This window comes from Oncorhynchus keta, chromosome 24, assembly GCF_023373465.1.
Source record: "Oncorhynchus keta strain PuntledgeMale-10-30-2019 chromosome 24, Oket_V2, whole genome shotgun sequence".
NCBI lineage: Eukaryota > Metazoa > Chordata > Actinopteri > Salmoniformes > Salmonidae > Oncorhynchus > Oncorhynchus keta.
The window spans coordinates 10,204,570-10,218,229 of record NC_068444.1 but is presented as its reverse complement, the minus strand read 5'-3'; the positions used below and the strand labels follow the sequence as shown (position 1 = coordinate 10,218,229).

The window sequence follows — 13,660 nt, the reverse complement described above, 5'->3', positions numbered from 1 at the left end:
CGTGCGATGTAATGGAGTGTTTGATTTCCAGAGAGAGAGAGAGAGAGAGAGAGAGAGAGAGAGAGAGAGAGAGAGAGAGAGAGAGAGAGAGAGAGAGAGAGAGAGAGAGAGAGAGAGAGAGAGAGAGAGAGAGAGAGAGAGAGAGAGAGAGAGAGAGAGAGAGAGAGAGAGAGAGAGAGAGAGAGAGAGAGAGAGAGAGAGAGAGAGAGAGAGAGAGAGAGAGAGAGAGAGAGAGAGAGAGAGGATGTGTGATATTGACAGTGTGTTGATAACAGGGAGAGAGGGATTAAGAAGAGATTGAACACAGCTGAGTTCTGAGCTCAAAGAGGGCTTTATTGGAAAATGTGATGTGTCCTAAATGTCACCCTATGTAGTGTGCTACTTTTGACCAGGGTCCTACAGGGCTGTAGTGCACTAACTAGGGAAAGGGGTGCCATTTGGACTGTACATTGTGGCTTTGGAATTGGAAGTTGTTCAGATTAAAAATGTTCTGCTTTTATTGGATGGTATTAGAGAAACACTTTGTCTCAGGTAGCTTCGCTGCGCGAGGGAAAGCATTAGCTTCGTTTGCCAGCGTGAATAATGCTTTTCTTTCTCTCTCTCTCTCTCTAATCATTACCCCCAGTGGATTCCGAATAGGCTTTTTGTTTAGATTCACAGATGGTAAATCACAGCAAATGCATTTAGTAAAACACACAGAATAAAATATGACTTGTTAGTGTTAGAATATTAACTTATTACTCTGTTCTAGCAGTATATATTTTTGTGGGGTAAATTATTGACAATTCTCTTCTTTCTCCTGAGCTTTGGGTAATGAACATTTGTCATAATGACTGGCATATTATGTATTCAGTGTTTGGTGATTAGATGTACTTGTTTGGTTCCTGGTAGTGGGTGCACACATTAAAAGACATTCATTAATTTCAAGCTGCTTATAATGGATGACCCTTGACAGAACAGCTCTAAAACAAATGACATACAGACACCGCTACCTTAGGTTCTTTATTCTTTTCCTCTTCATCTCTAATAAGTGCAGAGCCTTTTGTGGGAAATGACATCCAGCTGCTTCTCCTCCATTTGTTCTGTGGCTTTGTTTCCCCCCTCCTCCCCTCTTCTCCTCTCCCCCTCCTCCCCTCTTCTCCTCTCCCCATCTTCTCCTCTCCCCCCCTCTTCTCCTCCCCCCTCTTCTCCTCTCCCCCTCCTCCCCTCTTCTCCTCTCCCCCTCCTCCCCTCTTCTCCTCTCCCCCTCCTCCCCTCTTCTCCTCTCCCCCCTCTTCTCCTCTCCCTCCCATCTTCTCCTCTCCCCCTCCTCCCCTCTTCTCCTCTCCCCCCATCTTCTCCTCTCCCCCCCATCTTCTCCTCTCCCCCTCCTCCCCTCTTCTCCTCTCCCCCTCTTCTCCTCTCCCCCTCCTCCCATCTTCTCCTCTCCCCCTCCTCCCCTCTTCTCCTCTCCCCCATCTTCTCCTCCCTCTTCTCCTCTCCCCCCTTCTCCTCTCCCCCTCCTCCCATCTTCTCCTCTCCCCCTCCCATCTTCTCCTCCCCCCTCCCCTCTTCTCCCCCCTCCCCTCTTCTCCCCCCCTTCTCCTCCCCCCTCCCCTCTTCTCCTCTCCCCCTCCCCTCTTCCCCCCCCTTCCTCCCCCCTCCCCTCTTCTCCTCTCCCCCTCCCCTCTTCTCCTCCCCCTCCCCTCTTCTCCTCCCCATCTTCTCCTCCCCCTCCCTCTTCTCCTCCCCCTCCCTCTTCTCCTCCCCCTCCCATCTTCTCCTCCCCCTCCCATCTTCTCCTCCCCCCTCCCCTCTTCTCCTCCCCCTCCCCTCTTCTCCTCTCCCCCTCCCCTCTTCTCCCTCCCCCTCCCCCTCTTCTCCTCCCCCCTCTCCCCCCCCCTCTTCTCCCTCCCCCCCCCTCTTCCCCCCTCCCCTCTTCTCCTCTCCCCCTTCCTCTCCATCTCCTTGTGTTGCCCTTGGCAGCATGTATCATAGCTGACAGAGGTTGAAGGAGAGGGAAACTGATTGCCTCCCTTTCTACTGTTTGAAGGTGAAAATGGATCTGCTCCCCAACACAGGATGGCACGTCACATTATGAATGTCATTTTTGACAGGACGGAGATTGAAATGAAATCTAAGACATGCAGCTGTCTCTGGCTAGCATGTGTTTTTATAGATGTATAGAGATACTGAGAGGTGTATCCTCACACCGTAGGATGTTAGATCTCTGGCTAGCATGTGTTTTTATAGATATATAGAGATACTGAGAGGTTTATCCTCACACCGTAGGATGCTAGATCTCTGGCTAGCATGTGTTTTTATAGATATATAGAGATACTGAGAGGTGTATCCTCACACCGTAGGATGCTAGATCTCTGGCTAGCATGTGTTTTTATAGATATATAGAGATACTGAGAGGTTTATCCTCACACCGTAGGATGTTAGATACTGGAGGAGATACTGAGAGGTGTATCCTCACACCGTAGGATGTTAGATACTGGAGGAGATACTGAGAGGTGTATCCTCACACCGTAGGATGCTAGATACTGGAGGAGATACTGAGAGGTGTATCCTCAGACTGTAGGATGCTATTTCTCTGACTAGCATTTGTTTTTGTCTTTTTTAGGTTTCATAGTAACCTACTTTCTCATAAAATGGTATTGTTTGAATGTGGTCCATGTCCCCAAATCTGGCTTGTCTACTACTTATTTAAACTGCATACTGTGTACTACAACATACTATTTAGAACATACTGTTTAGTTAAAACGAATGCAGTTAGCATCAAATAACAGCACACTAGGCTCCTCCTACTGAGAGTGCATCATCTAATGTACAGTTGTGTTGATTTCCCCCATTCATTCATTTTGGTACAACCTGTTCCCTCAGCTGATTATCAGCTGTTGTCAGACCCCATGGGTCTCCGAATAGGATTCTCTTCCCCAATAGAGTGAATTCTACTAGAAGAAAGGCTAAAATTAGTATGACATCCGGGCATCTAAAGTATGCAACATTATCTGAATTCGGGTTGTCTATGTAAACGCAGTATTGTTTAATCTGAATGTCTTGTTAGGTTACCTACTGTTGGAGACTGTCTGCCTTGAGATCATTTTTAATGACATAATCAGCCCATTTATGTATGGGATAATCATCGAGGGGCTGTGCGTTCCATAGAAGGTGTGTTCCACGACGCGCTAACTGAGTGGAACTGACCTTCCACAGAACACATGGAGCCCCAAGTTCCTTTTTATACCATAGCTATAATTTAGTACTTTTACCACTAGACAGTAGTTGCCTTGGTAACCAAACAGACTTGCTAGTTCAGCTAACCAAACCATCCGTCCTACCTTGCTATTATGTAGGGCCGCCAATTGCTTGGTCGTTAGACTGTTAGCCGACAGAGACTTTTTAAGTCTGTAACAAATACAGAACCAGTCAGAAGTCTGAACACACCTACTCATTCAAGGGATTTCCTTCATTTTGACTATGTTTTACATTGTATAATACTAGTGAAGACATCAACACTATGAAATAACACATATGAAATTGTGTAGTAGCCAAAAAAGTGTAAAACAAATCCAAATCTATTTTAGATTCTTAGCCAACCTTTGCCTTGATGACAGCTTTGCACACTCTTGGCATTCTCTCTACCAGCTTCATGATGTAGTCACCTGGAATGCATTTCAATTAACAAGTTTGCCTTGTTAAAAGTTAATTTGTGGAATTTCTTTCCTTAATGCGTTTGAGCCAATCAGTTGTGTTGTGACAAGGTAGGGGTGGTATACAGAAGAGAGCCCTATTTGGTAAAAGACCAAGTCCATATTATGGCAAGAACAGCTCAAATAAGCAAAGAGAAACGACAGTCCATCATTACTTCAAGACATCAAGATCAGTCAATGCGGAACATTTCTAGAACTTTGAAAGTTTCTTCAAGTGTCGTCGCAAAAACCATTAAGCATTGAGCCAGTAACAGAAAGGTTGCTCGATCGAATCCCCTGAGATCGAATCCCCGAGCTGACAATGTAAAAATCTGTCATTCTGCCCCTGAACAAGGCACTGTTCCTAGACCGTCATTATAAATAAGAATGTGTTCCTAAAACTGACTTGCCTAGTTAAATAAAGGTTACATTTAAAAAATAATAATAATAATAATTAAAAAGTGCTATGATGAAACTCTCTCTCATAAGGACCACCACAGGAAAGGAAGACCCAGAGTTACCTGTGCTGCAGAGGATAAGTTCATTAGAGTTACCAGCCTCAGAAATTGCAGCCCAAATAAATGCTTTGCAGAGTTCAAGTAACAGACGCATTTCAACATCAACTGTTCAGAGGAGACTGCGTGAATCAGGCCTTCACCACTACTAAAGGACACCAATAGTAAGATGAGACTTGCTTGGACGAAGAAACAAGAGCAATGGACAAATTTGAGATTTTTGTGATTTTTGATCTTTGTGAGAGACGTGGAGTAGGTGAACAGATCTCTGCATGTGTAGTTTCCACCGTGAAGCATGGAGGAGGAGGTGTGATGGTGTGGGGGTGCTTTGCTGGTGACACTGTCTGTAATTTATTTAGAATTCAAGGCACACTTAACCAGCATGGCTACCACAGCATTCTGCAGTGATACGCCATCCCATCTGGTTTGGGCTTAGTTGGACTATCATTTGTTTTTCAACAGGACAATGACCCAAAACACCTCCAGGCTGTGTAAGGGCTATTTGACCTAGAAGGAGAGTGATGGTGCTGCATCAGATGACCTGGCCTCCACAATCACCCGACCTCAACCCAATTGAGATGGTTTGGGATGAGTTGGACCGCAGAGTGAAGAAAAAGCAGCCAACAAGTGCTCAGCATATGTGGAAACTCCTACAGGACTGTTGGAAAAACATTACAGGTGAAGCTGGTTGAGAGAATGCCAAGTGTGTGCAAAACTGTCATCAAGGCAAAGGATGGCTACTTTGAAGAATATAAAATATATTTTGTTTTGTTTAAAGCTTTTTTTCTTACTGCGTGATTCCATATGTGTTATTTCATAGTCTTGATGTCTTCACTATTATTCTACAATGTAGAAAAGTCAAAATTAAGAAAAACCCTTGAATGAGTAGGTGTGTTCAAACGTTTGACTGGTTCTGTAGCTCCGTACCGCATCGCCTTACTCCTCCCAGACTTCGGATTGTCCTCGCACCCAGATACACAATGTCTCTCTCCCCACAATTAGTACACATTCATTGTTTTATATGAATTGTTTGAGTTCGATCGTTAGTGTATATCAATTCCCCAATGCCTATATCACCAGTAGTACATATACCGTTAATTCCTATAATTTAGAATCTACAATATTTGTTACTTTGTTTACGGTAATTTATTTTAATTGCACTCAATATTATTATTCCAGTCTTCCTGTTCTCATTATCAGAGTGGACACGTTGTTTGCAGAATGGACAACCTATGCTACACTTGTGAGAAACAAGTTTTGATTTATTTCCTTCCAGTTACGAGTTTTGTCAATTTAGTCGTTGTCTTTTGTTTGAAGCGCTCCTGTTGAGTGTTGAGTGAGGATGCACAGGCATAGAAGAAGGCCTTATAGGCTACCTGGCCTGCGCGCAAATGTAGGCTTATAAATGTGCTCATTTGTGGATCTGATAGTATTCCTGATTGGCATAACCACTAATGACCTGTGGAGTTTCTCAAAGTAATGTTTTCTTCACCTCAAAACCGCAAGCAAACAAAGTCTGTTTTTCCATCCATTGAGAATTTAACTAGTTCCGCAACGCATTTGAAAAATCTTTCGAGCGCTCTCCCTTTCGATAACCACAGAGCGCGAAAGGGAAACATGTCATCAATTGGAAATGTCGTAAAATAGGCCAGTCCTATTTCAGTGCTTGACTTGGACTGAAATAGCTTCTGGTGTTGTGCCGAAAAGCTACCCCCTGTCAGAATCCACCCCTTCACGTGAACACACTCAATTCTTCATTGCTGCGACTTCTGATCACGTTAGGCTGCGTTTCATTTTTTAAATTGTTTTATGACGGTTTGATCGCAAGGAGACGTTAGTAATGTCTGCAGTTTACAGTTTCTCTATTTGTTTCAGGTGTATTATCTTATTAATTAATCATTCCGGTTGTCTATCCTGAAGTGAAGTTTATTAGAAGGGGGGGGGCAAGGCAATTTTTTTGCCTGCCGAAATTCTCCTCCCATTTTGGGATTGCAAGGCCTGGCACGCTTCATAATCATTTTGGTAGCTCATGTTGACCAGTAGAGTGTAATACAGAAAGTACAATTAGAGTATAAAGAAACATAGACGTGTATTTTAAAAAACATTTTCTAATGTTTTAAGGAAATAAAAAATAATACACAAATATTGTCACACAAAAATAGAAAGGTAAGTTTGTTAACAAACATTTAAATAGGAAATACACACATATATATATATTTGCATAATAAGATATAATATGACAATAAATCACAAATAAAAGACAATAAATAACGTAAATAAATTGGAAAGCTGCAACAGGTCGACTGAACATTTAGTTTCCACTTTTTATGGAAAGTTTTCCAGGTGATGCCGCCGCCTGGACCTCAAGCCCAACCTCGTCCTGACAGGCAGCGCAGACATAATCCTCCTATGATGGGATGGTACCGGACCGGTGGAACCAACGTGGGCTAGCGGTCACAACCAATCTGACATTTATGAAGAAAAATGTTCATATATTTACCACATTAAATGCATTTTCTTGCTTTACAATTATCTCATTGTCAGACAACAAAGTGGATAGTACTACCTCTAGAAATATTACTACTTATACAAATTCGTACTCGTAAAAATGTAAAAATGCCTTTTAGAAGTGAACAAGAAATTACCCAGGTAGTGTCTTCCTCATTATTGTCCACCTCACCACAGAAGTGGCACAGTTGGCTCAGGTCAGCAAAACATAATGTCAAGTAGTCTATACATCTTTACATGTATTTTTCTGAGCAAACGGGGAACAAGGGAATAGTATTGGTTTCTTGTAACACAGTTATTTAAATACATGTGTTTTAGTGGCTATCTAGTCAAAAGGTGGATCAAAGATAACCTTGAAAGATCCATATACATGTTTTTTTCAATTGACCAGTGTTTTGGAGGAGAGCGACTGCTATTTCTTCTCTCCTGATGTTAACATCTTTGTATTTGTAAAGACAAACGACTCCTCCTTCAGAACACATTCAGCAAACTGGGGGGGGGATGTGATGGTCATTGGATTTTTCCCCAACAGAATTATGTTAAATTTAAGATTATAATTTGCAATGCCATTTTACACACGTGTTCACATGTATATTCTGTATTATGTATGTCTTAGTATTGCCTCAGCGGCTCTTACCGCCACAGTCCAGCGGTTGTGTTCATTGATGATTCCAATAGTGTACTTGTACATCATTGGATCAATCTGAAGTTTAAAAGAACAAGGATACAGTTGCTTGAGTTCAGAATCTGTCAGATATAATATTCTGAGAATAATCCAACCGACCTTAAGTTTTGATTTCTTGCTCCCCCCAAGTGCCAGTCATTTTAAAGGCGTCAATGTAGAAAGCTGCTCGGTTGACTGCCTGTTTAAAATTCTGCACCAGATGGAACCTGTAGGCATTAATGGTCTGACAGAAGAAAAAATGAAAGACTGTGAAGGTAAATCTGTTACATGGGAAAAACAGCCATTTAGGTTTTCCTTACAGATTAATCACACATACACATATACTGTATGTGCAACACAGTCTTACCTCACTTTCCAGCTCCATATTTAGACCAGTTCTGTGGAGATACCGATAAAAGATTTGATGTGGGGCGGCAGCGTGGCCTCGTGGTTAGAGCGTTGGACTAGTAACCGGAAGGTTGCCAGTTCAAACCCCCGAGCTGACAAGGTACAAATCTGTCGTTCTGCCCCTGAACAAGGCAGTTAACCCACTGTTCCCAGGCCGTCATTGAAAATAAGAATATGTTCTTAACTGACTTGCCTAGTTAAATAAAGGTAAAAAAATAAAATTAAATGGGCCGATTCTAAACAGCACATGTACATATTTTCCTCCCCAAGCCTCTGCAACACCTGATTCTATTTTATGAGGGATCCGAGGGAGTCTCCTCTATATGAGGCCTCAGGTGATCCACACTTATTTTAGGGAAGATTGTCATCTTGTCATCTTCCAAGTCCGCGATTTTCCCTCCGAGACCGAGAATCGTATATATGGCTGAGATAGTTGGGATCTAGTCTGTCCCTTTCCTCTTCATTCCTCTTCATTCATGTTGACTTTATTTTTCGCCCATGTTTAATTTATTGTTGTTATTGTTTTATTACTACTACTGTACCTACATTCTTAAAACAAAACAGGAAATATATATTTTTAAATGTAGGAAAATCCATAAGAGGGAAAACCATGATGGGATGGAGGATTGAGGGATGGGTAGAGGGCTCTGAAAATGATTTTTGCTGAAATAGCCATTTCCTTTTGTGGCTAGAGTTTAATACTTCCCGTGGCACACATCAGAGGGCATGATAGGTCACCAAAAATGATTCAGAAGTGTGCCAGGCTTTGCAGTCCCAAAATAGAAGAGGGGGGTCCTTAATTTTGTGGCGAGAGTCAAATACTTTCTGTGGCACACACTACTGGGCAACTTGAGCTACCAAATTCAAGAAAGATTTAAGATCCAGGCAGCCTCTCATTTTAACAATAAATTGTCGAGGTCACCCCCTTTCCTAGGGAGGGTGACATGTTCGATGCCGATATAACGAAGGGACGAAATAGTGGTTCACTTCCAAAAAAGTGGGCCGTAACTGGGTAAGTCTTGTTTTTGCACCTAATTTGCGCTACGATGCTCCAAGATTCTTACTTTGAGTTCTTACTTTTAGTTTGCGCTTCATTTTACTCACATTTTTTTTTTTTTTTTTTACCACAAGGACAAGATAAATAACTGGCTTTGTAAAGCATGTGATAACACCTTTTGATTGGCATTTGATTCCTTGTTTGACGGTGTTTGAAGGATCTACATTTGTAAGTGCCATTGTATTAAGCACAGCCATTACACTTGTAGTTTCCATCCGGTAGAGGCGCAAATAGACTTTTTTGGGGGGTGGTAAAATCAGAGTTTACCAATTGATCTCTGAGATTTCTGCCCTGCGAGAATACAACCAAGGGAGGGCCTGAAAACACATCACCGATACTGTCATTAGATTTTAGAATGTGCCATTGTGTGAACGATTCCCTTAATTTATTCAGAGCACTTTGAATAGCGTGCAGTTAGAACACGAGAATGCTTCTTAGTTAGAACACGAGAATGCTTCTTAGTTAGAACACGAGAATGCTTCTTTTTGCCAGACTGTCCTTGAAAGAGAACATGTCTCGATTTGTTTGGGATTTTCTCAATGGCAGTATTAATATGACTGTTTTTGTACCCCCCTCTCCTTGAATTTTCTTTGCATCTCAGTCCGATTTCTGTCAATCTTATCTTCTTTGATCTGACAGAGTTGGCTGTAGGGTAAACTGTTTTTCAAGAGAATCGTGTGCCAACTATCAGCCCTCAACAAACTGTTAGGATCAGTAGGTTTCCTGTAAAGATCCGTGTATAGAACGTTATCCTCACACGAGATCAAAAGATCAAGGAAATTGATTTGACGTGTGTCAGACTGCATAGTGAATCTCAGGTGCTCAGAACAAGAGTTAAGAAAAGCATGGGAACGCCCTGGAGCTGTTTTGCATCACGCCTCCATAGAACAAAAATATCATTCATGTACCGTTTCCATATAAGAATGTTAGGTAATCATTTTTTATTTTTTATTATTGTATCAATGATGCTTTTTATATGTTTTGTTTTTGTAGCTGTAAATCAACCAATGACATCAAGCCACACCCAGCCATGATTACAGACACCTGTCGTGTCCTTCCACACTATATCAATGACCCGTGGTGTTTGTCATCAGATCTCCTCGAGTGTTGCTCTCTTATTGGTGAGCTAAACTAGCAAGCCTGTGTATTTGGTTACCACGGCAACTACTGGAGCTGTCTAGTCAACTTTGCAAGCTGGCTACTCCAGGGGACGTTGAACACATTTCTACCAGCAAATGTGTTCAATTATAGCCAATGGTATTGTAATGAAACCGTCAGGGAGCACGTCTCGAACCCTCGACCTTCTAGCCCGAAGTCCACATCGACTGTGCAGCAAAAGCTCGAGCGGCAGTCGATATCCGAGCTTGTAAACCCAGGGTCGTTACACTATGAAAGGGGATAATCAACTCGGGGCTCTCTGTGTTCTCTGAAAAATAATGCAACTCTGTGGAAGGTCACACCTACCTTCCACGTAGTTCATTATTTTCCATAGAACGCATAGCTCCTCGTAGATTATACATAATCAGCATATTAGTAGTAATAATTTGTTGTTGGTAAGGATGATGTAGAGTATATGTATTATTGCAGTGACGAGGGGAATTACAGAAAGTGTCTGTCTGTCCACTATCATTATTATATTTCTAAGGAAGTAGGTAAAGAGCTACAGTCGAGTCTCAGTTCCTGATAAGTTAGGCTAGTCACTGTGGATCTAGGGCAAGGAGAGATGGGGAGCTCAACATCGAGGTAAGGACAACAGTTGAAGAGAGAAGAAACCTCTGTGAGCGGGGGCCAGAGAGGCCCACACATCATTTGAATGTGTCTTTTTTAGGTTACCTACCGTCTCACAAAATTGTTGTTTTGTTATAATAGGTCATTTTAGGCAACTGCGTCTTTTCCATGTTATGTCTTCATCGTCTCACGTCATTTTGTTTTGTTTGAATGTGTCTGTTTCAGGTTACCTTCTCACGAGGCAGGAAGGACAAGCTGGCTCCCCAGAGAAGCCTCTGTCAGATCTGGGTCGCTTATCCTACCTGGCATATTGGAAAAGTGTCATGGTGGAGTACCTCTATAAGCAGCCAGATAAACACATCAGCATTAAAGGAATAAGCAAGGCCACTGGGATGTGCCCACATGACATTACTGCTACTCTCCAAAACCTCCGCATGATTGACAGACAGGACGGCAGGTCAGTCTTAAGTCACACACTTGCTCTGTGTGTGTGTGTCCTTGTCTGTTTGTGTCTGTCTGTCTGTCTGTCTGTCTGTGTGTCTGTCTGTTTGTGTCTGTCTGTCTGTGTGTCTGTCTGTCTGTCTGTCTGTCTGTCTGTCTGTCTGTCTGTCTGTCTGTCTGTCTGTCTGTCTGTCTGCACGTGTTCCCTCCTTTCTGACACCTGTCTGTCTGTCTGTCTGTCTGTCTGTCTGTCTGTCTGTCTGTCTGTCTGTCTGTCTGTCTGTCTGTCTGTCTCTCTGTCTGCACGTGTTCCCTCCTTTCTGACACCTGTCTGTCCGACATCTGTCTGTCGGTTGTTTTGAACGTGGTCTCCATTAATGCAGCAAAATGTTGACAGAGTCTGGTCAAGTGACAGACCGCCAGAAGAGCACCTGCTGCTATTCCATTATGAGAATCCTCTGTTTCAGCTTTATTAACGGATGCATCATGGATTTATTCTCATACAGATGGTCTTTTTGTTATTGGTTTACTGTTTAAGCACTTTGACAGTACTTACTGACAATTTCTAATGTAAAAAAATATATATTATTTGATTAATTGGTGTATGATTTCTGTCTAGGTTTGTTGTGATCAGAAGATATCGATTCATGTTCAGTTGTATAACTAAAAAATATTTTTGAAAGCTGGTGCTTTTTGACATAGTTTATGATTGCTCCTCTCTAAGGTTTGTGGTAATCAGAATATATTGATTGATTGATCTTGTTGATTATTACTCTAGGTTTGTGGTAATCGGAATAGATTGATTGATTGATTGATTGATTGATCTTGTTGATTATTACTCTAGTTTTGTGGTAATCAGAATAGATTGATTGATTGATCTTGTTGATTATTACTCTAGGTTTGTGGTAATCAGAATAGATTGATTGATTGATTTTGTTGATTATTACTCTAGGTTTGTGGTAATCAGAATAGATTGATTGATTGATCTTGTTGATTATTACTCTAGGTTTGTGGTAATCAGAATAGATTGATTGATTGATTGATTGATTGATTGATCTTGTTGATTATTACTCTAGGTTTGTGGTAATCAGAATAGATTGATTGATTGATTGATCTTGTTGATTATTACTCTAGGTTTGTGGTAATCAGAATAGATTGATTGATTGATTGATTTTGTTGATTATTACTCTAGATTTGTGGTAATCAGAATAGATTGATTGATTGATCTTGTTGATTATTACTCTAGGTTTGTGGTAATCAGAATAGATTGATTGATTGATTGATTGATCTTGTTGATTGTTACTCTAGGTTTGTGGTAATCAGAATAGATTGATTGATTGATCTTGTTGATTATTACTCTAGGTTTGTGGTAATCAGAATAGATTGATTGATCTTGTTGATTATTACTCTAGGTTTGTGGTAATCAGAATAGATTGATTGATTGATCTTGTTGATTATTACTCTAGGTTTGTGGTAATCAGAATAGATTGATTGATTGATTGATTGATTTTGTTGATTATTACTCTAAATTTGTGGTAATCAGAATAGATTGATTGATTGATCTTGTTGATTATTACTCTAGGTTTGTGGTAATCAGAATAGATAGATTGATTGATTGATCTTGTTGATTGTTACTCTAGGTTTGTGGTAATCAGAATAGATTGATTGATTGATCTTGTTGATTATTACTCTAGGTTTGTGGTAATCAGAATAGATTGATTGATTGATCTTGTTGATTATTACTCTAGGTTTGTGGTAATCAGAATAGATTGATTGATTGATCTTGTTGATTGTTACTCTAGTTTTGTGGTAATCAGAATAGATTGATTGATTGATTGATCTTGTTGATTATTACTCTAGTTTTGTGGTAATCAGAATAGATTGATTGATTGATTGATTGATTGATTGATTGATCTTGTTTATTGTTACTCTAGGTTTGTGGTAATCAGAATAGATTGATTGATCTTGTTGATTATTACTCTAGTTTTGTGGTAATCAGAATTGATTGATTGATTGATTGATTGATTGATTGATTGATTGATTGATTGATCTTGTTTATTGTTACTCTAGGTTTGTGGTAATCAGAATAGATTGATTGATCTTGTTGATTATTACTCTAGGTTTGTGGTAATCAGAATAGATTGATTGATTGATCTTGTTGATTATTACTCTAGTTTTGTGGTAATCAGAATAGATTGATTGATTGATTGATTGATCTTGTTTATTGTTACTCTAGGTTTGTGGTAATCAGAATAGATAGATTGATCTTGTTGATTGTTACTCTAGGTTTGTGGTAATCAGAATAGATTGATTGATTGATCTTGTTGATTATTACTCTAGGTTTGTGGTAATCAGAATAGATTGATTGATTGATCGATCTTGTTGATTATTACTCTAGGTTTGTGGTAATCAGAATAGATTGATTGATTGATTGATCTTGTTGATTATTACTCTAGGTTTGTGGTAATCAGAATAGATTGATTGATTGATCTTGTTGATTATTACTCTAGGTTTGTGGTAATCAGAATAGATTGATTGATTGATTGATCTTGTTGATTATTACTCTAGGTTTGTGGTAATCAGAATAGATTGATTGATTGATTGATCTTGTTGATTATTACTCTAGGTTTGTGGTAATCAGAATAGATTGATTGATTGATTT

The 13,660-nt window shown here is 40.4% G+C and overlaps 1 protein-coding gene across 7 annotated transcripts in view; it reads left to right on the top strand.

Moving 5' to 3' along the window:
* The window catches only part of LOC118402710 (histone acetyltransferase KAT6B-like), a 114,478-nt gene that overhangs the window by 84,494 nt on the left and 16,324 nt on the right, over window positions 1–13,660 (top strand). For all 7 annotated transcript variants that reach the window (XM_052477659.1, XM_052477654.1, XM_052477655.1 and 4 more), the window contains one exon: window positions 10,783–11,014. In XM_052477659.1, the coding sequence (XP_052333619.1) occupies window positions 10,783–11,014 (232 nt within the window). The remainder of the gene's footprint in view (window positions 1–10,782; window positions 11,015–13,660) is intronic.